Source organism: Cheilinus undulatus, linkage group 21, assembly GCF_018320785.1.
Source record: "Cheilinus undulatus linkage group 21, ASM1832078v1, whole genome shotgun sequence".
Taxonomy (NCBI): domain Eukaryota; kingdom Metazoa; phylum Chordata; class Actinopteri; order Labriformes; family Labridae; genus Cheilinus; species Cheilinus undulatus.
Genome location: NC_054885.1, coordinates 3,220,748 through 3,244,915, shown reverse-complemented (window position 1 = coordinate 3,244,915; position 24,168 = coordinate 3,220,748). Strand labels below are relative to the sequence as shown.

The 24,168-nt window shown below is 39.5% G+C and overlaps 1 protein-coding gene across 4 annotated transcripts in view; it reads right to left on the bottom strand.

The window, feature by feature from the left end:
* Positions 1-280: 280 nt before the first annotated feature.
* si:ch73-366l1.5 (FILIA-N KH-like domain-containing protein) overlaps positions 281-24,168 on the bottom strand; it is a 49,942-nt gene continuing 26,054 nt past the window's right edge. The window contains exons 2-5 of one of the 4 annotated variants that reach the window (XM_041777729.1): positions 20,939-21,097; positions 20,641-20,908; positions 17,419-17,518; positions 9,685-9,782 (exon numbers count right to left, since the gene is read on the bottom strand). In XM_041777729.1, coding sequence (XP_041633663.1) covers positions 9,749-9,782; positions 17,419-17,518; positions 20,641-20,908; positions 20,939-21,097 — 561 coding nt within the window. In that variant the 3' untranslated portion in view covers positions 9,685-9,748. Of the gene's footprint in view, positions 813-9,684; positions 9,783-17,418; positions 17,519-20,640; positions 21,098-24,168 lie in introns of those variants that run through there. The other 3 variants (XM_041777727.1, XM_041777728.1, XM_041777726.1) reach the window with 3 other exon arrangements.

Sequence of the window (24,168 nt, the reverse complement as noted above, 5' to 3'; positions counted from 1 at the left end):
TTGAAATTGGGTCAAATTTGTGTAAAGTGGCAACAGTGTAATTAAAAAAATATTCTTAGTTTTTTTAAGGCATCTGGTGACCCCCTCTCAGTGTCTCGCGACCCCCAAAGGGGTCCTGACCCCAAGGTTGAGAACCACTGTTTCATAGGAGCTGTAGGCCTTTCGTATTGGGACAGTGAAACTTCCCCTTCGCTGCCTGACTGTAAGGAGACACAGACACAAAAATGATGCAGCTCTAATCAACACACTCTGATTAAACAAACACAACAAACAGCCAGTGGACAGTTTCACACATTTATTGCATTATTTTAAACATTTCAAGCAAACAGAAACGAATTGAAAACTTCAAATAAACAACCAAGAAGTGAAGCCTGAAGAGCTTCTGCTGCTTCTGTCGACTTTCCCTGACAGCGGTTCAGGAGAGAACGGCCGTGAGGAGTCAGTCTAAAGTTAGGGTTTCTTCACGATAACTAGAGTCAGACTAAACTTTATTAGATCACAGTTAAATAGCTGGAAACAAACATGTCACACTGTTTTCTCTCTGCCTCTACGTTAGAACTTCACACTCCCACACTCCTTCGCCTTTAAAACTCTTCAACACAAACTCAGACGGGTAAAAACGCAGAATTTTTTTTTCAAGGCACTTTGGTGTAAAGACGTTTGCTATTCACAAGCAGCCCTGACGCCAAACGAAGGAGTTTGAAATCCTTCAGGCGGCAGAGTCGAGACGCAGCCGAGTCGTATTCCATCGCTCGTCGTCGCCATCGCTGATCAGCTGGAAGAAAAAAAGATATGGAGATCATTCGGCCGCTCTGTGGAGAGACATGAGACGGAGATTCAGTAATGGAGAGTTAAACACAGACTTTTAAAACCAAAGACTAGACTAGGACTCATTTTAAATCATTTTAGATATTCAGACTATGCTATTGAATCCATTATAACTGCTCTTTTTAATGCAGTTGACTGTGGATCTCTGAGTAAAATTATGCTTTTGAGTTTATTCTTCAAAGTTAATGTCTTTAATCAGACAAAGAGAGCTGCAGGAATGACCCTGAAACCTGGAAATGAATTTAGCTCTTCAGGTTCCATCATCTTGAAGTCTATGCTGCACCAGCAATAATCCAGAAACCCATGAAAGTAACCCAGTAGGTGTCCAGATGTTTCTGACTGATGTGGCCCGTCTGTAGCAGTGACGTACTCAGGGGTGGCCTGAATTAAGAGTCAACCACATGTCAGGATGGCCAATTATCAGGGCTGGTATTCTGCATTTGGCCTAGTGTCCAGATCTGCATTAAATTTCATCAATCAGCAATAAAATGCATTGAAAACTGTGCAGGTTTTGCTTCACTACAGGGCTCTGCAGCTCTGTTTTCACTCTCCACAGTCCCGCCCATAAGACGATCTGATTGGCTACAGGAGAACCGGCTAGGACTGGAAATAAAATGCCAGATTTTTTTACACCAGCCTTCCAGGTTCAGCTGCAGCATCACTGCAGAACTGAAACTGAAAACCACCACCACAGACTTCTAATGCTGAAGTATAAAACAATAACATGTTTTCTGCAGTAAAGGAGCCTCTAAATGCACGTTAGCGTGTTAAATGTCGGAGCACTCACCGTTAGCTGAGGTGTTAGCGGGCAGCATGCAGGTTAGTGGATGAGTAGAAGGCCAAATAAATAAAAAAAAGAAGCAAACGCTCGATCCCAGAGACAGAAAACAGCACCAGAACCAAAGCAGCACCAGACATGGACGTGACAGAACCAGAGAATTTACACACGCAGAGAGCAGAGCGGCGTTTAACACACACACAGAGGGGCTGAGCGGTTTCGGAGTACATTTACACCACCCTACGCCAGGGCTGAGCCATTTGGGAAAATAATTGAATTGAGATTTCTTTACCCAATATAGCAATTTGAAATGTGATTATTCCTGAAGTTCCTCATCTCATGTATTTTCCAACAAACACAAGCAATAAAGCATTCTACATCAAACCGACACACTTTGAGATTTAACAAGTGCCTGACAGCTTTGAAAAAATATCTGTTTATCATATTTCAGGGGTGTCAAACTCATATTGAGTCTGGGGCCAGATTTGCTCCAATGAGAAGTCCTGAGGGCCAGACTGTTTAGACCAGGATTGTGAAAGTCAATCGCGATTAGAGCAGCCTTTTGTTTTGAAATCTCACCATTAGAGCACACCTCTAGGAGACTGTGTTTGAAAGCACCGATTTGTGAGCTCCTGATGTCATAATCTCTGTAAAGATGGTTTTAAATATAAAAAGCTGCAAACATCCTAGATTTGCAAAAATAAACTAATTGTGATTTTTTTTTTCAAGCATTGTGATTGTTTGCAATTATTTTTAGGTTCCTTATCTTGTGTATTATTCAACAAACATATGCAAAAAACATTTAATATTACAGACACAGTATTAGATACATTAACGTTGGGATGAAGGGTTTTGAAAAACATCTGACTGTGATTATTTTGGCTTATGTTGCAAATTTGAAATCCATTACAGCATAAAAAAGTTGCTCTCGCTTGATAAAGAAAAACAGACAAAATTGAGAAAAGTAGGATTTTTTGAAATTGTTCTACAAAAACATGAATTTTTGCAGAATGTGTAAAGGATAACATCTCTGCTGCAAGAAAAAAAAAAAAAAGTATGAAACTGGTATTTTAACAGGTTACAGAACTGTTTTACTGTCTGCAGTTTAAAACTGCACTAGGCCAAATTTTGATTTGAATTTGAATGCTCTAGGAACTACACGGTGCCAGATCCACCCGGCCTGTTCGATGGCCACGTCTGGCCCGGGTATTTGAAACACAAGAACATCAATGATAAAAAATATTTCTATTCCTATGGATGATGGTTTTTATATTGTTCAAACATTTCAGTTATTTTATTATATAAAATTATATGTAATAAATATCAGGGCCAATGATTTTGGAAAATTATCAAAGTGCGATTTTTTTCCCCCAATATTGCGATTTGATACACGATTATTCCTCAGCTTTCCTTCATTCCTAAACAACGGCTGAAAATGTTTTTAAAAACATTGAATCCTAATGATTTTGACTCGTATTGCAATTTGGATGTGAATTGTTGCGTTGCAGGGTTTTTGTCATTTTTGTCATATAAAATAAGAAAAATGTAATACAGTAAGAAGGTAGGATTTTTTGTAGACTATTTCAAATTTTTTTACTTGAATTATTGCATATGTCATGCAAACATCTCTGCTCCAAAAAAAAGTATAAAACTGGTATTTTGACACACATTTCAGGTCAAAGAAATATTGCACCTTCTGCAATTTGAAAATTGCAATTTAATCAGATTTTCGATGAATTTCCCAGCCCTAATAAATGTGATTGCTGACTTTGAATCTGCATGTTTTAATCATTTTTCTACAACAGCAAACAGAAATCAGGGCTCCTATGAACTTAAAAAAAAATCTAATTTAAGACTTTTTGCACGGCAAACAGTCAAAAATGAAAAATATAAGATTTCTGAGTCACCAGACCAGGGCAGGATATTTTTATTTATTTCTTCTATTTTTATATTATTTATTTTATATTATTATTATTATAAATAATAATACATTTTTATTTTTTTTAATATTATTATTATGATTAATTATTTTATATTATTTTATTTTTTATTATTCATTTTTATCTTATCTTATATTTTATTTTTATTTTATATTATTTACTTATTCATTTTATATTATTATTCTATCTATATTTTATTTACTTAGTTATATATCTATTTTTATTTCAAACACAGTTTATAAAATGTCCCATAGTGTTGGCTTTAAACGCCCAGATTTGATGATTTCTGGCACATTATGCCTCTACTCTATCTACATGCATGCATATATACAGGCCTGTTTGCAGTAACTGATGTCAGCTGTTACTTAGACGACCATGGAGGCAAAAAAAAGACCGATCAGGAGAAGAAAGAGTCGTCTGCACAGATGCTGCTGAATACATCAGAGCCTGTCAGAGACCGTTCAGTCTCCTCCCAACAGAGAAATCTTTGATTTTGTGAATTTCAATCTCTGAATGTTTTTATTGTGATTTGCTTTGGCAATGAAAGTTCTCATTTTCATGCTAATAAAGCTTTTTGTGAATAGAAAATTGATCAGAATCATGTAAGAAAACACGAAAAAGTCTTTAATTCAAGCCCTCTCACTGGCAGAAATTAAACTTTTTAAGGCCTTACATTTCAAACATTACAAACTGAGATTTTATGAGACTTCTCAAGGATCCTCGAGAACCCTGAGAAATATCAACACAAACTCACCCTCCACTAAAATGACAGATCAGCAAACCTGATTTTATGTGGACTGTAATGTCTGCATCTGACCAGCAGAGGGCGATCATGTGCAGCACACTGGCTTTCTGCAGACTCACAGCAGCACTAATGCTACTGAGCCTCAGAGCTTCCTGTTATTGGCAATAATTATTTCACAGCTGTTTCTTTCTGTGTGAGGAAGCTGAGGGACACATTTTAATAAACCCTGGTGAATTAGCGCCTGTCACTACATGAACTAAATTCTTAACAGTACTGATCAGAGATCTTCTATAAACTACAGATACATACGCTGGATTTTTGGCTCCAGGTTCTGAGAGTTCATGCTGAGCTCAGCAGATCTGCCTTTAGCTTCTTTGCTCCATCCATCACTGATTCTGAATTTCTTGTCCTCTGATTGCACCTGTTTTAACTGACTTTGATGTGCCATTTCTGGGTATTATTATGTATTTTGTTATATGTTACTGTACTTTATATCTTTAGAATATGTTTTATATCATGCATTTTCTGTCTTTATATGCTCGATGTCATTGTAAATGAGTTTAAATAAAGATAAATACATTTTTGCTGATATCTGATGTTGATTTTTACTGAAAGAAAGGATGGGAAATTATTGCAGGAATTTCAAGCCGTCATTATTTATTCAAACAGAAGATTTCTTGCAGCTGTTATCTTAACATAAACTATTTTTCCATGACTTTTTCCTGCCCTTTAAATAACAACATTTTTATTTCATATTTTGGCCTTTGCAATGAATAATTTCAGCCTTTTTTCTCATATTGTGACCGTTTAAGACATGATATTGATTTCTTTCCCTCATATTTTGTCCTTTTGAACTCATGATTCTTAATTTCATACCATATTTAGCCTTGAAAGTAATGATTTTAAATTATACCTCACATTTTGCACTTACAAAACTCATGATTTTTTATTTTATCTCATATTTCACCTTTAAAACTCACAAATTTTTAATTCATATTCTCATATTTCACCTTGTAAATACACAGTTGTGAATTTTGTCTCATATTTTGTTCTTTTAGATTCATGATTTTGACTTTCAGTCTCATATTTCTGCCTTGTATATTATTTTTTCTACTCTATTTTTCTTATAATTTTGTGTTTTGACCTTTTGAACTAATAAGTTTGCCTTTTTACTTCAGATTTTGATCTTATAAACTTATCATTTTGACTTTTTAAAATCCAAAAATCCTTTATCGTCAACGCTCAGTTGTTTTTTTTTTACTTCCCATAATTCATCAGTGGTGAAAAAGAGGTTGACAGTGTTTGGTTAAATGTTGACCCTGGTCAGCCCTCAGGTTAGAACTCAATCCAGATTCTGGCCCCCGCTGGGATTGAGTCTGACACCCCTGCCTTAAATGAACAGCATCCATTGGTGCATTTATTTTTATTTTGCATGTGTTGCATGGGGAAGACTCGACCATAAAGAGGAGTTAAAATGTGGCAGCAGTGTCGTCTGTGCCATCGTTTTTACACTGCAGTAAAAATATGAGACACCATGAGGAAAATAATCTACTTCATGTTCCTGTAATGTGGAAATCCTTTTATTCTTAATGGCTCACTTGTGCATCCTTTCAGAAGCTTTTTGTTGTGTTTGCATGCATCCTCATTGACTATATCTGCACAACAGGAGGATATTTATATCTAAATACTGTCGTTTTATATATTTTGTTTAACTTTGCATTGTTTTCCCTCACATTATCACATTTAATATCTCTTAAATATATCATTCCTTTTTATATAAAAGCAGACACCTTTACTTTGAGAATAAATCTGTTAAATCTTGGCAGTAGAGGCAGAGATTCCTGTCCTTTTTGTCCCTAAATGTCTCCGTACTGACTTGTTTATGAACTCTCCTCTCCCTGATGGAGAAAGTGCCCTTTGTGTTTCCTCTCTAAGCCGTCTGAAGCTTCCTATAGGACCTTTTGTGTTTCCTGTATGGATGTCTTATCCCCTCTGAGCACACATGACCCACATCTCTCCCGGACCGTCTCCGGCCGGCCTCCTTTGCCCCCCCCCCCCTCTCTGCCCCGTGTCGGTGTTACGGAGGAGGAGGATGGGGCGCTCCTCGCTGGTTTGGTGATTCCTGGTGTGTGTTTTCTGCGAGCTGAGGTCCAACGGGAGGGGAACAATAAGAGGATGAGAGCCGCCTCCATCTGTTCTGCTGGCTGTCACCGTGGGAACAGATGAACCACGCGACCCATTTAAGAGGAGAGCAGGAAGGACGGAGGGAGGTTCAGGATGAGGAGGAGGAGGTCAGTGAGGGCGGGGGGACAGTATGGATAGACTGATGGCTTTAATCAGTAAAATACTACGGATTAAAGTAGTGAAATTTAACTCTTTGGATGATAAAATCTCTGACTGATTGGGATTAGAGCTTCTAATTTTGTTACTTTGGCATCAAAAATGGATCTAAATTGATTGATTTTACCTGTTGTAATAGGGAAAGCCAAAATAAGAGCATCATGTCAACCCTAGCTCCAGTAACTCCCCAATTAAAGGGATATTTCAGCATTGTTAAGGTGATTTGTATAAGATCCTTGGTAATAGTGAGTAATAGCCACAAGAGATTTTACCAGGAAGGCAAATAGACTAAACTGAACACCATTATTATCCTCCAGAAAGCCTTAGATATTTATTTAGAATATTTAGAATCTATTTTATGATGCAGCAAATAGGTTTCGTGATCAGATGACAGACATGAAATCTGACCAATCCACTGGCTTTGCGAGGTTAACTCTAACACAATATGCCTGGATTCAGACGCCATGCTAGCCTTGCAAAGCAGATGGATTGTCCAGATTCCATGTCTGTTATCAGGCTGATCCATGTTGCAAAGCTCCAATCTAAAACAGCTGAGAATGGACCGGACCAATCAGCATCATTAGAGGAGAACGGGGCGGAGCTACTGACAAGGTTTAGTTGTAAACAATGACACCCAGTATAGGGATTAGCTTGGATGTAGCTGTAGTATAGCGGTGCATTTGATCAGAATTGGATAAATAAGTTATAGTTTTGTGTTGCATCCACGTTTCGACTGCTGATTTCCTGCAGTCTTCCTCAAAAGAGTCACATGACATTGCAGTGACGTGTTGAATCAGGAAAATCACATCATGGACTTTGTTCAGAGAGCAACAAATACCACCGATGGATCAGGGAAACTGGGACGCCGTCCTCAAGAAGCCGTCAGACAGCAGGGGGTAGGGCTGAACGATCTGTGAAAATAATCTAATTGTGATTTTTTCCCCATATTGCGATTGCGAAGTTCCTCATCTTATGTATTTCCAACAGATAACTTATTGTGCTGATCTTGACTTGTATTGCAAATTGGATATGAATTTTTGCATTGAAGGGAGTGGTTATCATTCTCATATTCAATAAGAAAAATGTACAAAAATGAAGGAAGTAGGACTGTTTTGCAGACTATTCTAAAAAAAGTCACTTGAATGATTGCACAATATGTAATGCACAACATCTCTGCTGCAAAAAAAGAGGTGTAAACTGGTTAAAGAAATATTGCCCCCTTCTGCGATTTTAAAATTGCAGCAGGCCATATTTCGCTTCATTTGTGATTAAGCCCTAGCAGGGGGCGTGTCAATCAAGACAGGGTGACCAAACCTGCAGAAGATCAGCTGATAAGCAAAGTCACATGACTCTTCTGAGGAAGACTGAAGGAAGTCAGCAGTCGAAACATGCTAAGGTAACACAACTATACTCATCTGTCAACAAGCAAAAAGAAATAAATTACTAACTATAATAAATAATTTTTTCCAGAAAATTCACCATTTCTCCCAGAAATTACTGCCAGAAAATACTGTTTACAGAAAACAGAATGAGGCCTACAGAGAAAAGAACACAGTACCTACAGTCAAACATGGTGGAGGTTCAAGGATGTTTTAGGGTTGTTTTGCTGCCTCTGGCACTGGGTGCCTTAACTGTGTGTGAGGAATCATGAAATCTGGGGACTACCAAGAGATTTTGGGTTGCAATGTAGGGCCTAGTGTCAGAAAGCTGGGTCTGTGTCAGAGGTCATGGGTGTTCCGGCAGGACAATGGCCCCAAACATACCTGAAAAAGCACCAAGAAATGGTTGGAGACAAAGCTGGAGAGTTCTGAAGTGGCCAGCAATGAGTCTGGATCTAAACCTCATTGAACACCTATCGAGAGATCTCAAAACTGCTGTTGCAAGTAGGCACCCTTCAAATCTGAGAGACCTGGAGCAGTTTGCAAAAAAAGAGTGGTCCAAAATTCCAGCTGAGAGGTGTAAGAAGCTTGTTGATGGTTGTAGGAAGTGATTGGTTTCAGTTATTTTTTCCCAATGGTGTGCAACCAAATATTAAGTTGAGGGTGACAACAATTTGGTCCGGCCCATTTTTTGAGTTTTGTGTAAAATTATGTCAATTTTCGCTTTTTCCTTCTGCTTTTTTGTGTTGTTCCAATGAACATAAAGGCAATAAACACATCCATACCAAAAACATTTGTAATTGCAACAATTTCTGGGAGAAACAATATAAATCAATATAAATATAAATCAATATAAATATAAATCACACTACTGAGTAGTGTTAGGGTAGAGTATTGCACTAACACAAAGGTTTTTACTGTTCACAGTGGCGTAGCTACAGGGTAGATTCAACACAGAAGCAGAGAGGAAGTATAAACTAGGCTTGACTCCATGTGGCTCTTTTTGACTCAGATGCTTGGTGCAATGAGACCAATTTGCATAGAAGAGCAAAATATTACTGCATAATGGTCATTTAAGTAAACACGAACAGCACAAGAGCACAGAGACAGTGTTTGCTCTGCAGCACAGTTAGAAGAGGATTAACCCTTCGCAGTATTTAATGAATCACACTGTGTCTTTAAAGTTATCCGTGCAGGTTTACTGCGTGCAAAAGCTGTGCAATCCTTTGTCTTTACAACCAGTGGAATAACCTCCAGCTGGACAGTAGAAACAATGCAGGTTTGCAAGCTTTAGTTTCATGAAGTCTGATCATCTCATCCCAAAATTTAAGAGGAATTATTTGTTGATGGTTCTTTAGGTTACTTAAGATATTTTTCTGTTAACATCTGTTATGTTTATTAGAGAAGAAAACCTTGTAACTGGGAAGAATTCACATTTTTTTTGCTTTGCAATAGATAATATGATAATCATTGCTCTTATGAACACAGGAACAAAATAACTCTACCCTTTTAATTGTGCATTTTCTACGTATTCTTCATGACTTCTATGTAAATACAGATGAAATCATTCATTATAAGTCTCCAGGTTTTTAGGTTTCCCATCAGTCTGTCCGTACTCATTAGGGTCTCTGGGGTCGATCTGGGGGATGAACTCGAGGTGTGGGTGTAGTTATTGAGGGTATTTAAACAGAAGCCTTACCATGTCCTTCCTAACACCCTGAGTGTCTGCTCTCGTTCATTATAGAGAAGTAAAATCAGATGTAAGCTCTATCCTGAAAAGATAAAGGTGGAGGCAGTCAGACACACAAACAAGTCGACCTGGAAACAAACATCTGTGGCTGTTGGTGTAAAAATGAAAGGAAATCATCCAATGAAACTAGTAGGGGTCATGCTGGAGAGCGGCTGGAACACGGGGAAGGGAAAAATAACCTTAAAGTGAGGGAGGGGCCAAAGGTATCATTTCCGTTCATGATGCTTCAATGATACTTTGACTTTCAGTACAGAAGCTTGCTCAGGTACCAGTATGACCTAATGACTGGCCGCAGGTTGAAGTGATTTACTGGAGCATTTACATTTTTTTATATGCATCCACGCAGACGGCAGCTGACTGAGCTGAGACTTTGTATTTTTGGGTTTTCCCCTCATCCATGCAGGAAAACCAACATCCCACTTCCACTGATTTTCTTCAACTTTTGCACAAAGGTTCATCCTGACTTAAGGATGCTTAGATTTTATGCATCTATTTCTTGTAAACTTCATATCTGGTGAAGTCCTTGAGAGATTTTCTTCAAACTTTAGACAGGTAGTAGGGTAAACTTAGAGCTTGGCAGTTAATCGTGATTTTGATTTTTGCCATAATTGCCCAGCCCTATGCAAACTGCATGAAAAAATCCTGCAGTGAGGGACAGAGTTGCATGTGTGAAACGGGCTCATGACTCAAGGATGGACTGATTAGACTTTGGAGGTCAAAGGTCATTCTCTTGTTTGGAAATGTAATATCCCAAGAACAATTCCAGGGATTTTCCTCCAACTCTGCACTGATGCCCACTCTAACTGATTAAGTTTTGGAGGTCAAAGGTCAAGGTTATTAGCCCTCATGGCCAGCCTTTGCTGACGAGATTTCTACGAATCAAACTAGCAAATAAAAAACACCTAAACCTGTCTTCTTGACCCATCACTGCCCTCTAATCTATATGATACCTTGCAGAAGCATGTCAGTGTTTTTTGTATTTCTGCATAGAAGGATGCTAACAAAATCTCAAAGTTTTCTGCCGTTACAACTCTGCCAACCATTCGAAGTGTAAAAATAAAAACAAGCTGTTTCTGAGTGACACGTTCCACCAATTTTTGTTTTTAAAAAGCTCACAGAGAAACAGCAGCAGTCTCAGATTAGCAGTCACAAAAAACAGTCTTTTAGCTCCTAAAATAAAAAAAAGGAGGAAAGAAAACTGGCACTCAAACAGGAGGTAGCTACTAGATCTCGCGAGATCAAAACGCCACGAGATTTCTCGTCGCAGAAAAATCAATCTCGCGAGATCAATATTGTGCGGACAGAAGGAGCAGCAGCTCTCATCACAGAAAAAAATACCAAACTGGAAATTATAAAAGATCACAAAGATGCCCTGGAGACTTTAAAACTGTTTGTGAGTGAGCTAATGAAGAAACAGAGCTGATCCGTGACCCATTAAGATCACCGCTCCACGTGTGCTACATGGAGCCACACATGATCATAACGGTCCGAGTTGATGAGATTCTGCTGCTGGTAACCTGTGCAGTCTCCATGAGGAGAATACAGCCTTTATTTAGCTCGTGTTTGCACACAGACTCACTTTTAGTGCCGCTATCTGTGACTTTGTAACTTTGAAACAGTCGCTGCTTCCTCATGTCTCCTTCTCGTCTCACCGTCTGTCAGTCACACATCCATCAGCTGTTGCGTATCCTCAATCAGAAGCTCATAGCGTGACTGCAGCGGTAAACTTAGCAAAACAAACAAAACAAACTCTGTTTGAGCGCCACAGAGTCCACTGTAAGCTCCAAAAAAACAAAGTTTTAGCCCCAGTTAAACGCGCCATGCTTGCTGTCAGACAGCAGACAGAGCAGAGACACACACACTCACTCACCAGCACACACACATTAACACACACGCTCATCAGTGCGTGGTGTCCAACACTGTTAAAGCTCATATGAGAAAAAAGACCACAAAACTATAAATAATCTATTTGTCTTAATAACAGCAAACGTGTTATTGACAGAAATATTTCTTTTGACTGTTTTAAATATGGATGTCCTTAAAGAGGATGAGAAATAGTTTGATTTTACTGATGCAGCTCTTTAGATTTAGGCCTGTTGAAAATAGTGCTTAAAATACTTTCAAAATAATCTAAAAGCTTTTATTATATATAATTAAATATTATATTAAAAGTAGTTATTGTAAGTGTAGTGACGAGAGCATAGTGTAGTAAATTAACGATTTTGTAGGCTGTTAAAATGAAAGGTTTGATTTGAAGGGCATGAAAAAGTACAGTTTGAGTCAGAGTTAGACAAGACATACTGTTTGGAAGCACTGATAGCCTACTCAGTACTTAGTTCAACATTTTTGAATAGACCTGAATGCGCTGCAATTATGACTTTCAGTTGTTTAAAGGACATATTTTCCACCCATGTATTTTTTTTTTCCAAATTAAAAAAAGTGTAAAATTTCGTCTCGTCTCGTGAGATAAGTGTCTCGTCACAGCCCTAACAGCCACCATATTAAAGAGCTGTTTTGTAGAACAGGCTCCTTCATGAATGACACGTCATGTCTCAGTCTCTAACCCCTCTTAATAGTAGAGATGTCCCGATAGCGACTCTGACACCAGAGCTCTGGGTATCGGCTGAGACTGAGAACCAGTCTGATAGCAGTGTAAACTTACTGGGCCGACTGTGCTGAGGAAAACTGTTGTGTTATTTTAGCCCTAATTATTCAAAGTTTTACTTTTTAAGATAACAGTGGGTAAGTTAAACAGTTTTATCATCGTATTAGGCTAGAATAACAACACGGTCAGAGCCAATTTCCCTAACGTTATTGTTAAGTGGATTAATATCCGCGGTTAAGCTAGCTTTTTAACAACGTTTTGCCTATCGGTTATTTTGTTTCCAGTAGAGAAGGATGACTCCACCGCTGTCAGTGACTTAACCATGGCATGTTATTGTGAAAATAATAATTTACTAAAATTTTCTATGAGCATGTATGTGTCATTTAAGTTCTAAAAAGTAAGAAACACTGACGCACCTATTAATAATTGAATTACCTACATTTTTTGTCTGTCTGATAGTCATTTTGAACCATTTAATTAACAAAAAAAATACCCGTAAACCACTTCATATACAGGCGACTCATCACCATCACTTAGATGTAAACGTGTGTTTTAAACCCCTCATCCCTCATATATTGGCATTTGTGTATGAAACGCTCTTGCCTCTGGCAATATGGCGGACACGTTGACGTATAGCGGCAACGGGCAAACACAGTCAATAAGGCGTCTACGTTTATTATGTCTGTGCTTGAAAGCACGTCATGCATGAGCTACCGATTTTAGCAGAGAAGAAGAACCAAAGGACCCCCGTCTTTGTGACACTTTCTCTCTGAATGTGATCGTTAAAATGCCTTCCAGACTGGCGCTGTGGTACACAACAGGAAGTGACACAGTTTATCAAAAGCTAAATAACTTTTGAACCATAAATTATTATCTCTTACTTATTTTTCCTCTTAAAGCTAGCCGTTTAGCTTTCCCATTGATGCTATTAAGGCTTTTGAATCCCTTGTGGCAGCATTTTCAGTGAGCCTGGAACCTGTGTGACTTTTGGGGGCTTAAATGTTTAAATCCACATCAGTAAACCCGATACTGAACGTCTTTTTATCCATTTAAATCCAATTACAGTCCGATTACTGCTAGCTTGAATGCTAACGGTCATATTGTTTAACCTTTGTGAGGGTTTGTCAGTGCTCGCCAACACCTTGGTCAGAATCAGTACCAGGAGGAGAAAAAAGGTATTGGAACATCCCTACCTTGAATCTATCTGTTCGAAATGTGAGGAATTTTCTTAAATTGGCTACAACAGAAGAAAAAGGGAAACATCACCTTTACTACAGAAGTATTTTATAGCTAATCTTTTAAAAGTATATCTGTTGAGTTAAACTTTCTGCACATTTTCATCACTGTTTCAGGCTGTAAGTGCATCTTTGCAAGAAAAAATCTTAAAATGTGAATTAACGTATGAAATTATAACCAAAATGACAGTGCTAAATAGATGTGGGATTTAAATTTAAACAAATATGCATTCTTTTGGGAATATAATGGATCATTTTTGACCCTCAGAACAAGGAGAGTTTGCAGAATGTTAAAATCTTTCTTTACAAATGTAACTCCACGAGTCCCCATGTCTGGGTTCTGATGCCCAGCTTCGGTGAAGGGCGTGTCAGGTGTTGGGCTGATCTAAACCAGCAGAAAGGAAAACACCAACGCTGGGACGGGCACAGCAATATTCCCATGAGCCGAACTCTCAGTTTACAGAAACTTAGTGAGGGGAGATGGAATGAGGAACTTGGAAAAGGTTCAACACCAGACTCTTCCCCTCTGCTGCAGAAATATTTATTCATCTGTGACGTGATCCGACCCTGAGACTGGACCGGGACAGAAGGAAGCGAAGACGGTTCCCCTCCTCCGTGTCTCCTAAAAACTCAACAGAAACACAATAAAGCAGCGCTGCCAGGCCGCAGGAATATTTTAAGAGCTTCTGGAGATTATAAAAGTGAGCGTCCAATCAGGAGAGCCGCAGACGTTCACTCCCAGAGCAGACGGAAAGAAAGAAAATACCAGGACTAAAAGTGAACCAAAGCGGAGGATGTACTTTCTCTGTTAACTGACAGAGGATCTCACCACGATTACACAACACGTCCCTTTATTCTCACCGCTCAGGCCTCAGGATGCGGAGAGCAGGGATGAATAGAGAAGATGCTTTTTGTTTGAGATTTAAAAATAAACACAGAACAAAGACGGGGATGAATTGATACTTGTCAAAAAAGTCTCAATAAATCTGATTTTAAAGAAGCTCTATGACACCAGCCCTGAAGAAAACTGGAAGTCTGACTAAGTAAAAACTGAATATCTTTGTAAATATGGGTTGTTTTTGTCAGCATCTCACTACAAAAGCCCAAAGAAGACACAAATCCATACATTTGATTTTACTTAGTTAATCTCAGAGGTCATCCTGTTCTTTTGACTTTGCTTTCCTAGAACAATAACACTTGTTTCCCTGGTATAAAGAATTTTTTTGGCTGAAAAATGATTTTATAAGTCCTTCTGTGTTCACTTCTTTACAGCTGCACCTGTGGTTTTAAGTTTCATTTCTCTCCTGCTGAGGAGGGTTAAACTATTCCAGAATTCCTGATAATGTTCGTCACATTAAAAGCCCTTAATAAAAGCAATTCAACCTGAGTTGGTCCGTTGCGGCTCACAGCTTGTGTTAAAGCCCCAGAGAGAGAACACTGTTTGTTGCTGTGAGGAAAGCTGTCTGATATTGTGGTACATACAGATACAAAGATATGTTTAATTTTATCATTGTTGATGGGAAAAATGCTCTCCTATTGGTCGGAATAAACTGTCCCCTCCCCCCTGTGTTTGTGAAAGTAAAGCCCTGCTAAATCCGTCTCAGTCTACGGAAAGCCAACAGTGTCAGAATTCTTCGGTTTCCTCAGCTCGACCCAAACCGAACAGCCAGCCAGCAACTTCGCCAGTCTCTACAATAAATAAGGGTGGGAATCACAGGGTACTTCATAATACAATATGTTACACGATACTGCAATAATCGATATACTGTAAGAAAAATGTATAACGATTCATCACAAAATACGTCTGACTGGAGAATACGAAATAGTTGTAAAATGGCCAAGCGCAGGATTTCACAATTTATTCACTGCAGTTTAGTGTCAATTTCACAGAATTTGATACAGACTGAGCTGAAGACTGACCATAAAGTGCATAAAGTCTATACAGAGTATATATATAATTGTGTGTGTGTATATATAGATACAAAAATCATAAATAACTATGTAATTTTAACTTAATATGGAATAAAACAAAATAGAATTAAGCTATTTAAAAAGAATATATAGTCCTGCATCATCTTGCATTTATCTTTCTGCAATCTGAAGATGAGGATTTTCCCCATTTGCTGCACTAAATTAAAATGCTGTCGTTTTTTTTTTTTTAAAGAAAAGGGGGATCATTCAATAAAGAGTAAATGTACTCTAACCTTTCATATTTCACGTTTTATCCCTTTTTATGTCATCATGTAACGACCAGGTGTTTGTGGAGGGAGACTAGGGGAGATGAACTGATCGTCACGTCCATCTTTAAGGACCGATGGACTGTGTTTTGGGGAAGGCATGACGTCACAGGCAAATGAAGTATTGACTGTGATTATGGTGGCAGTAGAGACCAGCGGTAGCTTCAACCCTTTACCTACTGACCCAGCGCCGGCGCTGTGTTTTTTATGTCTGGAGTATTATTACCGTAACTCTGTCAAAGTTCGTCCGATCTGAAAAATTCCAATAGGCGTTGGAAAGCTGAGAATTGTGGGCATGTGCACATATATGGTTCATTACGGTACTCGCAACCATATGACGTGGGCATTCATAGCAAAACACCAGAAGTATTGCGAGACCACTACATGGATTCTCAACACTGTAACTCCTCGAAAGTTTGCTCAATCTAAAAAAATCCAACTCTGACAGAGAGCTGAGAATCTGTGCTTTCCGGCAATATATGATGTGTGGTATATATATCACGGTAATGTAAAACAGCACCGTGAAAACGGCAGCTTTGGCAGAAGACGAGTGAGAAAGGAGAGTGAAGGAAGAGAGTAACGAGAGCGAGCGAGAGTGGTGTTTTGTTTTCAAAAAATAGCGTTAGATAGTGGCATTTGTGCGTGTCTGTCATGTGCAATAACAATATGTTACTGAGAATGTTGAGAATGCATTTTTCCACCTTTATTTGCACTACTTGTCGTCTATGTATGTAGTTATCTTTTGCACTGTGTTTTGCACACCCAGAGTCCTAGACTCAAAAAATGTCATGGTGATTGTTCTAAACATGCATAGGTTCACATTTCAAATGTCCAATCAAAACTTCATGAGCAATAACAAAATTTCTTCTCATAAAAGCCATGAAAAACAAATCTGTTTTTGTGTTTTTCTTCTTTTAAACTGCTGACAATTCCATATAATGTGCAATAATCATTAACCAGATGTTGAAAAGTCAAGTTCAAGTACTCCTGGGAAAAGGGACCAAAGAATGACACTTAAGAGTGCAGCGTGAAGAGAAATCTCCATCAGTAAATTGTAAAGCTATGACATAATATTTATGGCTGCAAGAAAAATTTGTAAAACGACTTGTTTTGCTTTCAGTGCTTCAAGTAAACTTCATTGTTTATACTTTTCTTCTAGTGCTTGAGGATGATTTGAAGCAGAAGTGTTGACTTTGGTAATTAATTACTACTTACTGTTGATATTTAAGTGCTTAAGAGAGAAAGTCATAAATTCCATCAGTAAGAGAAACTTCCTTCTATCTGTCTAGCCCTGCTGCTGGGTCAAAGAGAGGAAGACAATCACACCTTAAAATAATCTAATTTTGCTCAAGTTTCCACCTTTTTCCCAAAATCTGCAGAAGTTTAAGCCTGAGAAAACAGAGCAGAAGCCCTCCACCTCCTTTAAACCTGCAGGATGAGCAGCTCTCAGACCAGCCAGTTTTCATTTTCATGCAGGTGCAGAATGGGCGACACGGCAGAGAGCAGGGAGTGTTTGTGTGTTTGTCTGAGCATGCATACGACACGTATACATGACACATGCAGGGAGGTCGTACGACTGACCTCTGCTCCTCCTCGATCTCCTCCTTGGTCATCAGCGTCTCAAATTTGCTCTGTTTCTTTCCCGGGGTGAACGTCACTTTATCTTCAGCTGCAGCGACATCTGAAACAACAAAGATACACAGAAGAGACGGAGCATGATGGTTAAAACAAGACTTTAAAATGTGCAGAACAGAGGCAATAAGACCTTCTAAGTGGGGGGGGGTTATGTTATAATGAGCATGCTCTGTGTTGAATTTCTGGAAAGATTCAAAACTCTACTAAATGCACCGAAGTCAGACAGTCATTTACTGTTGATTATCCCTGTTTTTACAATTTAACCCCTCAGATGCATTACTTGAAAACAAAGCGGGCTGCTGGTTAAACGCCACCGACATCCAGCGTGTCACGGCGCTCACTCCCACACCTGTCGGTCCACCTGCTGTGTCACACGTTGCACAGACACAAAGCAGATTGTCCGTGTTGACAGCGGATGTCGCTCAGGGCTGCCAAGTGCTTAACTGACCGTTAAAGATTAAGTATCATCCCACTGAGGCAGATGGCTGCTAAACATCCATACACGCAAACTTCCTGCACTGATACAGAGCTTCGCACTGCCAATACGCTTCAGTTAGGACAAAGTAAACAACTGGTAAGGACGAGTCAGCATGTGAACGTCTAGTCCAGCTTTATTCATGTTAAATTTAACCTCTCATGTTGATCAATCAGACTCTGATAAACCTCAATCCCACTGATGTCCTGAGCAGCCTTTAATCTTGTGGATGGGTGATTTTCTGCTCTGTGTTTGAATGAATAGATCTATTATGTTCATGTGAGTATGTTAAGCCTTCTCTAATACAACTATCCTCCTTTCAGTGTTATAATAAAACTCTGAGCCTGACAGCTTCACTCTCTTGGCTTTTCCTGGAAGTAACTTATCTGCAGGGCACAGCCGCTTACATCTGCCTGCTTTGAGAAGCTGTGACTATTCAAAGATTAGATCTACAGCAAACATAAGCAGCCACTCTCATGCAACTGTATCCAGGTAAATTACATACATGTGGCGAACCTCTACACCTGTAACCCTTTGTTTTAGAGTGTTTTATTATAGCTTTTAGTTACATGACCGAGTGGAGGCCTGAGGGGCAAAAAAAGCTACAAATCATATTTATCACTGATTTTCCTAAATAGTTGATGCAAATGACAGTCAGTATAATTTTCATGTCGTCAACCTAATTTGAATTTTATTGATAAAAACTCCCACTGATAAGTATATATTTTCAAAAGTAAAAAAACTCAAAATGCACTGTTCTAAATTATTATGCAGTAAGTTTCAAAACATTTTATAGGTTGTAAAGAACTGAAAATGGTCATTTGTTGAATTTGCAGCATTAGGAGGTCATATTTACTGAAATCAAAGCTATTTCAATCAAAAACATCTTAACAGGACAAGTTCCATGTTAACATAGGAGCCCTTCTTTGATATCACCTTCACTATCCTTGCATCCACTGAACTTGTGAGTTTTTGGAGAGTTTCTGCTTGAATTTCTCTGAAAGATGTCAGAATATCCTCCCAGAGCCGCTGTTTTGATGTGAACTGCCTCCCACCCTCATAGATCTTTAGCTTGAGGATGCTTGTGGCGGCCACATCATCTGCTGCCACCTCGTGTTAGTATTTCTTTTGATTTAATTTGGCAAACCTTAGTCCCTTTTTGTTTCCCCTTTAAACAATCACATCACACTTTTACATTTGTTAAAATATACTTCACTTTATTGCAGTTGACAGTTGTTTTCTGATTTGGGTGCACACAGTTAGTTAGCATTCTGTCATTTGCTTTAATTTGATGCTATTTTGTTTAGTTCGCAGTAATACTCACACTTTCTTTGTTTTCTTTGAGATCACCCAACAAAGGACCTGCTGGCTGCTCAAGATGGCCTTTTAAGCCCTGCCCACAGGAAGTGGAGGCTGCCAGCAGAGGAGAGTGAAGGAGGGGAGACTTGGACTTATGATTTGCTAATTAGATCAATTTGTGTTGCTTTGGATTTTCTGATATTTGAGTAATCATTTATTTTGTAAATAGTTTATTTAAATAGGTTAATTTTGGTTGGTTTCTGTTTAAATAAGTTACGTGTTTAGTTTGTTGTCATTTTAGCTCCCCCCTTGTTTGTGTTGGACTAGTCCATTTTGTGTATATAACCCCTCATGTGTTAGTGATTGTTAGGTCTGTTTAGTTATGTCTGGTTAGCTTGAAGCTTTTGAGTTTGGGCCCTAATTTGCATTTTTTCCCACTTATGTCCAGTTTTTGTTAACAAATTATTCCTCAATTAACAACATTTTCTATTTTAACACCGTTGTCCTTTCTCAACAGGGTTGATGTCAGGGGAGGATGGGGGCCACACCATTAGTTTCTCTCCTTTTATGCCCAATGACACAGAGGGATTCTTTGCAGCATGAGATGGTGCATTGTCATGCATGAAGATCATTTTGCTACAAAAGGCACAGTTCTTCTTTTTGTACCATGGAAGAAAGTGGTCAGTCAGAAACTCTATACTTATACTTTGCTGAGGTCATTTTTACACCTTCAGGGACCCTAAAGGAGCCTACCAGCTCTCTCCCCATGACTCTGCCCCCTCCTTGCTGACATTACAGCCTTGCTGGGACATGGTGGCCATCCACCAACCATCCACTACTTCTCCATCTGGACCATCCAGGGTTGCACGGCACTCATCAGTCAACAAGACTGTTTGAAAATGAGTCTTCATGTATTTCTGGGCCCACTGCAACCGTTTCTACTTGTGAGCATTGGTTAGGGGGGGCTGAATAGTAGGTTTATACATAACTGCAAGCCTCTGGAGGATCCTACACCTTGAGGTTGGTGGGACTCCAGAGGCACCAGCAGCTTCAAATACCTGTTTGCTGCTTTGTAATGACATTTTAGCAGCTGCTCTCTTAATCTGATGAATTTGTCTGACAGAAACCTTCATCATTATGCCTTTATCTGCACGAATGTTACATTGTTTCTGATCACAGAATTAAAATCACAATAACCTCTAGTGTTGCCTTGTTTCTAGCTCATGTCTCTATATCACATAGTTTCATACAGCCTGATTTCTCTGGTGTGCCCTCTACAGGTTTCCTCCAGTAACACAAGAGTTGCATCGTCAAATCTGTGAACGTGTATTCATGATGGAGCTGGTTGTGTATGAGAGTTTGAGGTTAAAAAGTAAGTCTGCATCCGGCCTTACCGTTGTTCAGGACGGGCTCGGGTTCTGGTTCTGGCGCAGGCTCAGGTGAAACCTCTACAACGGGTTCCTCTGTGGATCCAGGGATCAGCTCAGGTAGGGACTCCTCCACGACAGGTTCGGGTTCAGGCTCGACCACGGGCTCCGGTTCAGGCTCTGGGATGACTTCGGGCTCCAGCTCTGGTTCCGGGACGGGTTCAGGCTCTGATACTGGCTCTGGTTCTGGTACAGGCTCTGGTTCTGGTACTTTTACTGGTTCAGGCTCTGGTACCTTGACTGGTTCTGGTTCAGGCTCTGGTACTTTTACTGGTTCAGGCTCTGGTACCTTGACTGGTTCAGGCTCTGGCTCTGGTTCCTTTACTGGTTTGGGTTCTGGTACTTTTACTGGTTCTGGTTCAGGCTCTGGTGCTTTTACTGGTTCTGGTTCAGGCTCTGGTACTTTTACTGGTTCTGGGGCAGCCTGTAAAGACAAAAACAGAGACGTTGAAGATAAAGGTTCAGAGTTATTGACAGTTTTATGGCGTCTGCTGGTTTATCTGTATTTGATTAATTGGTCTGACTGGTTTTGACGTGGCTGCAGGACTTTGAGACTAGAATGTTCCAGAGATAAAAAACAGTTAGCTTGACAACCCAGCAAAGCAACATGTGTAAGATTCACGCCCATTAGACTCAGGCCAAAAACAGCAGGACCATGGGTGATAAATCTGGTGCGGGGGTGATCCCTGTCAGTCGCAGGACCTTGTTGAGGATCAGCCTCCGCCTGCCACTGACACCAGGACAAATGAAACCCTCTTCAGTGACAGCCAACCTGTCCTCTCAGCTCACTCACACGTGCTCATGTATATATAGAGGCTATACGTCTCTTGTTGATGAGCGACCCCCCTGCCTGTTCCGGACCCACGCACCTGTCTGTGCCTTTTGAAAAGTGCTGACTTTGCTGACGGGCATCTGAGAGGCAGCTTTGGTTTCTGGATGAGGCTCTGTGCTGTCACAACAGACGAACACAGCAGCACTCACAGCTTTAGGCTGTTTGATGGAGATTGTCATAACTTACGGCAAACACATCAGTATCATTCCTTCAAAACTATTTCTGAAACTTGGAGGGCTTTTAGACAAAGTCTCAGTTGATTTTGGACAAAGGGTTTCTAAGTGTTAAGACACAAAAAAGCATTTATGTGTCATTTGTTACTTGCCCTTTCATGCAACAACCAACCTTGTTATCTGTACAATCCAAAACTTGAAAGGAAAGGATTGTTTTCCCGGTTTTTGACTCTTAGCTTAGCTTATATACCCCTTGGGCTAAAAGCGTTTTTTCTGGGTCCTTTTGGCTTTAAACTACCTTTACCTTTGCCTGCTTACAATGGTTGTAGAGGAGCAGAAGACATGAACACAGTCATGTATCTGCCATTATCATTGTTGATGGCTGGGTAATCATTTCAGGAAAGATGCGCTTGGTTTTACACATGGAGATGAAACGGTAGCCGTATACAGATCTGTTCACTCTGGGACCCAGAGTTTTGAAAGCAGCATTTTCAGGCGCCCCAAACTTTGGTTCAGTGTAGATGAAATGGAGATACAATGAATACTTTCATGAATACTCCTGAACTCGTCTCCATGTGGACGGCCTCTTAATGCTTCAGCACACCAAGACATGCTGGACTATGCTATGCTTCCAACTGTGTGGCAGCAGTTTGGGGAAAGGCCCTTTTATATTCCAGCATGACTGTGGCCCAGAGACCAAACAAGGACTAGAAAGACTTGGTTAGATGAGTTCAGAGCCCTGTCCACAACCCCATCCAGAACCTTTGGGATGAACTGGAACAGAGATTGTGAGCCAGACTCTCTGAGCTCATAAATGCTCTACAGAATGAATGGACACAAATTCCCACAGGAACGCTCCAAAATCTTATGGAAAGCCTTCCAAGAATAGTGGAGGCTGTTCTGGGCCAACTCCATATTAAAGTACATGGGTTTGACTACAATATCATTACAGTCCCTATAAGAGTAATGGTCAGGTGGCCAAATATTTCTGTCCATATAGTGTAGCTTATAAGCCAGTTTAGCCTCTATACTTTGACCCGGCGTTAGCTTCTGTGTCATTTTAGCTCAGAGTTAGCATCTTTGTTTTGCCTTTAAGCTAGCTTATGGTTCATATTAACATGAGGTTAGCTTCGTCTGATCTTTTGGGTCATTTTACCTCCGAGATAGCTTTCAAGTCCCCACAGTTGAAAAATAACTCTGTGTCTCTTTTAACCAAGGGTTAGCTTTGAGACTTCCCAAAATATCATTCTAGCTTAAAGTCTGTTGTTACGAAGAGCTAGTAGCTGATTTTCAGGTCCTACTGGCTTAAAATGAGCTTCCACTTCAGGCTTAAGAGTCTCCTTTAGCTTACAGTAATTTAATGTCAGGTTAGCTAGCAGTTAGCTTCAGGTTCTGTCAAACTTTTAGTTCGCTCAGACCCAGCTGGTTTGCTCAGTTTGCAGCTTTTTTAGCCTAAATTCAGCGTCCAGGTCCTTTTAGTGTTGAGACAAGTCTTTGCAACTAACAGTGACCCCTTGGTGTCAGATGTTCTTGTGTCAGACTAGTTTTCTGACACAGTAAGATTTGATAATAGCAGAACTTTAGGGTGTTGGAAAAAGCTAAAAGTTCTCAGTCTTAAAGCAGGGTCATCAAGTAAATATGCACACTGCCAGATTTAGTTTTGACAGAGACTCTGGGGGGCTGACTGTCAAACAAACGAAAATTAAATACATATTTTGGGCTGATTAACATACTACTGTATTAGTAGAAGTATTTTCTTTAGAATCCAGAATGGGCCTCCCCAGTTGTGATTTAGCACCAATATTAACCCATTCTTGACACTTTTTAATCCCTTTTCACCACTTCATTCGGCCATTTCTGCAGCAGTGTTTGCCACTCATAGCCCATTTTGATCCTTTTTGACAGTTTTTGCTCATTTTACCACCTGCCTGCTGATTACTGCCCCTGTGTGCCACTTTCAACGCCTTTTCACAACTTTGCCAGTTTTTTTTTTTTTGCTATATTTTTGCCACTTCTGGTTCATTTTTGATACTTTCCCAATTCTTGCCATTCTTTAATCCTTTTTTAACTACTTTTCCTTCATGTTTTATCCCCTTTGTGCTACCTTTTTATCCATCTTTGCCACTTTTCAACTATTTTGCCACTTTTAAACCCCTTTTTCGTTGCTGTGTTTGCACCATTTTTGCCACCTCTAACTGATACTTGATACTTTTTGCCACTTTTTATCTTCTTTACCAATTTTTGCCTCATTTTACCCTCTTTTCATCACTTTTCTAGCCAATTTTTGTCCCTTTCTGCCACCCCACAACCCATTTTGCTGCTGTCTAACCCCTTTTCACCACCTTATCTGGCCATTTTTGAACATATCCACCAGTCTAATTTCTGAAATATATTTTTTAAAACTTTAGTTATAAAGGCTGACAGGTGAATTTCTGTAATACGGATCAAATGTTTAGTTATTCTAAAACTTTTCAATATTAAATGTTATCA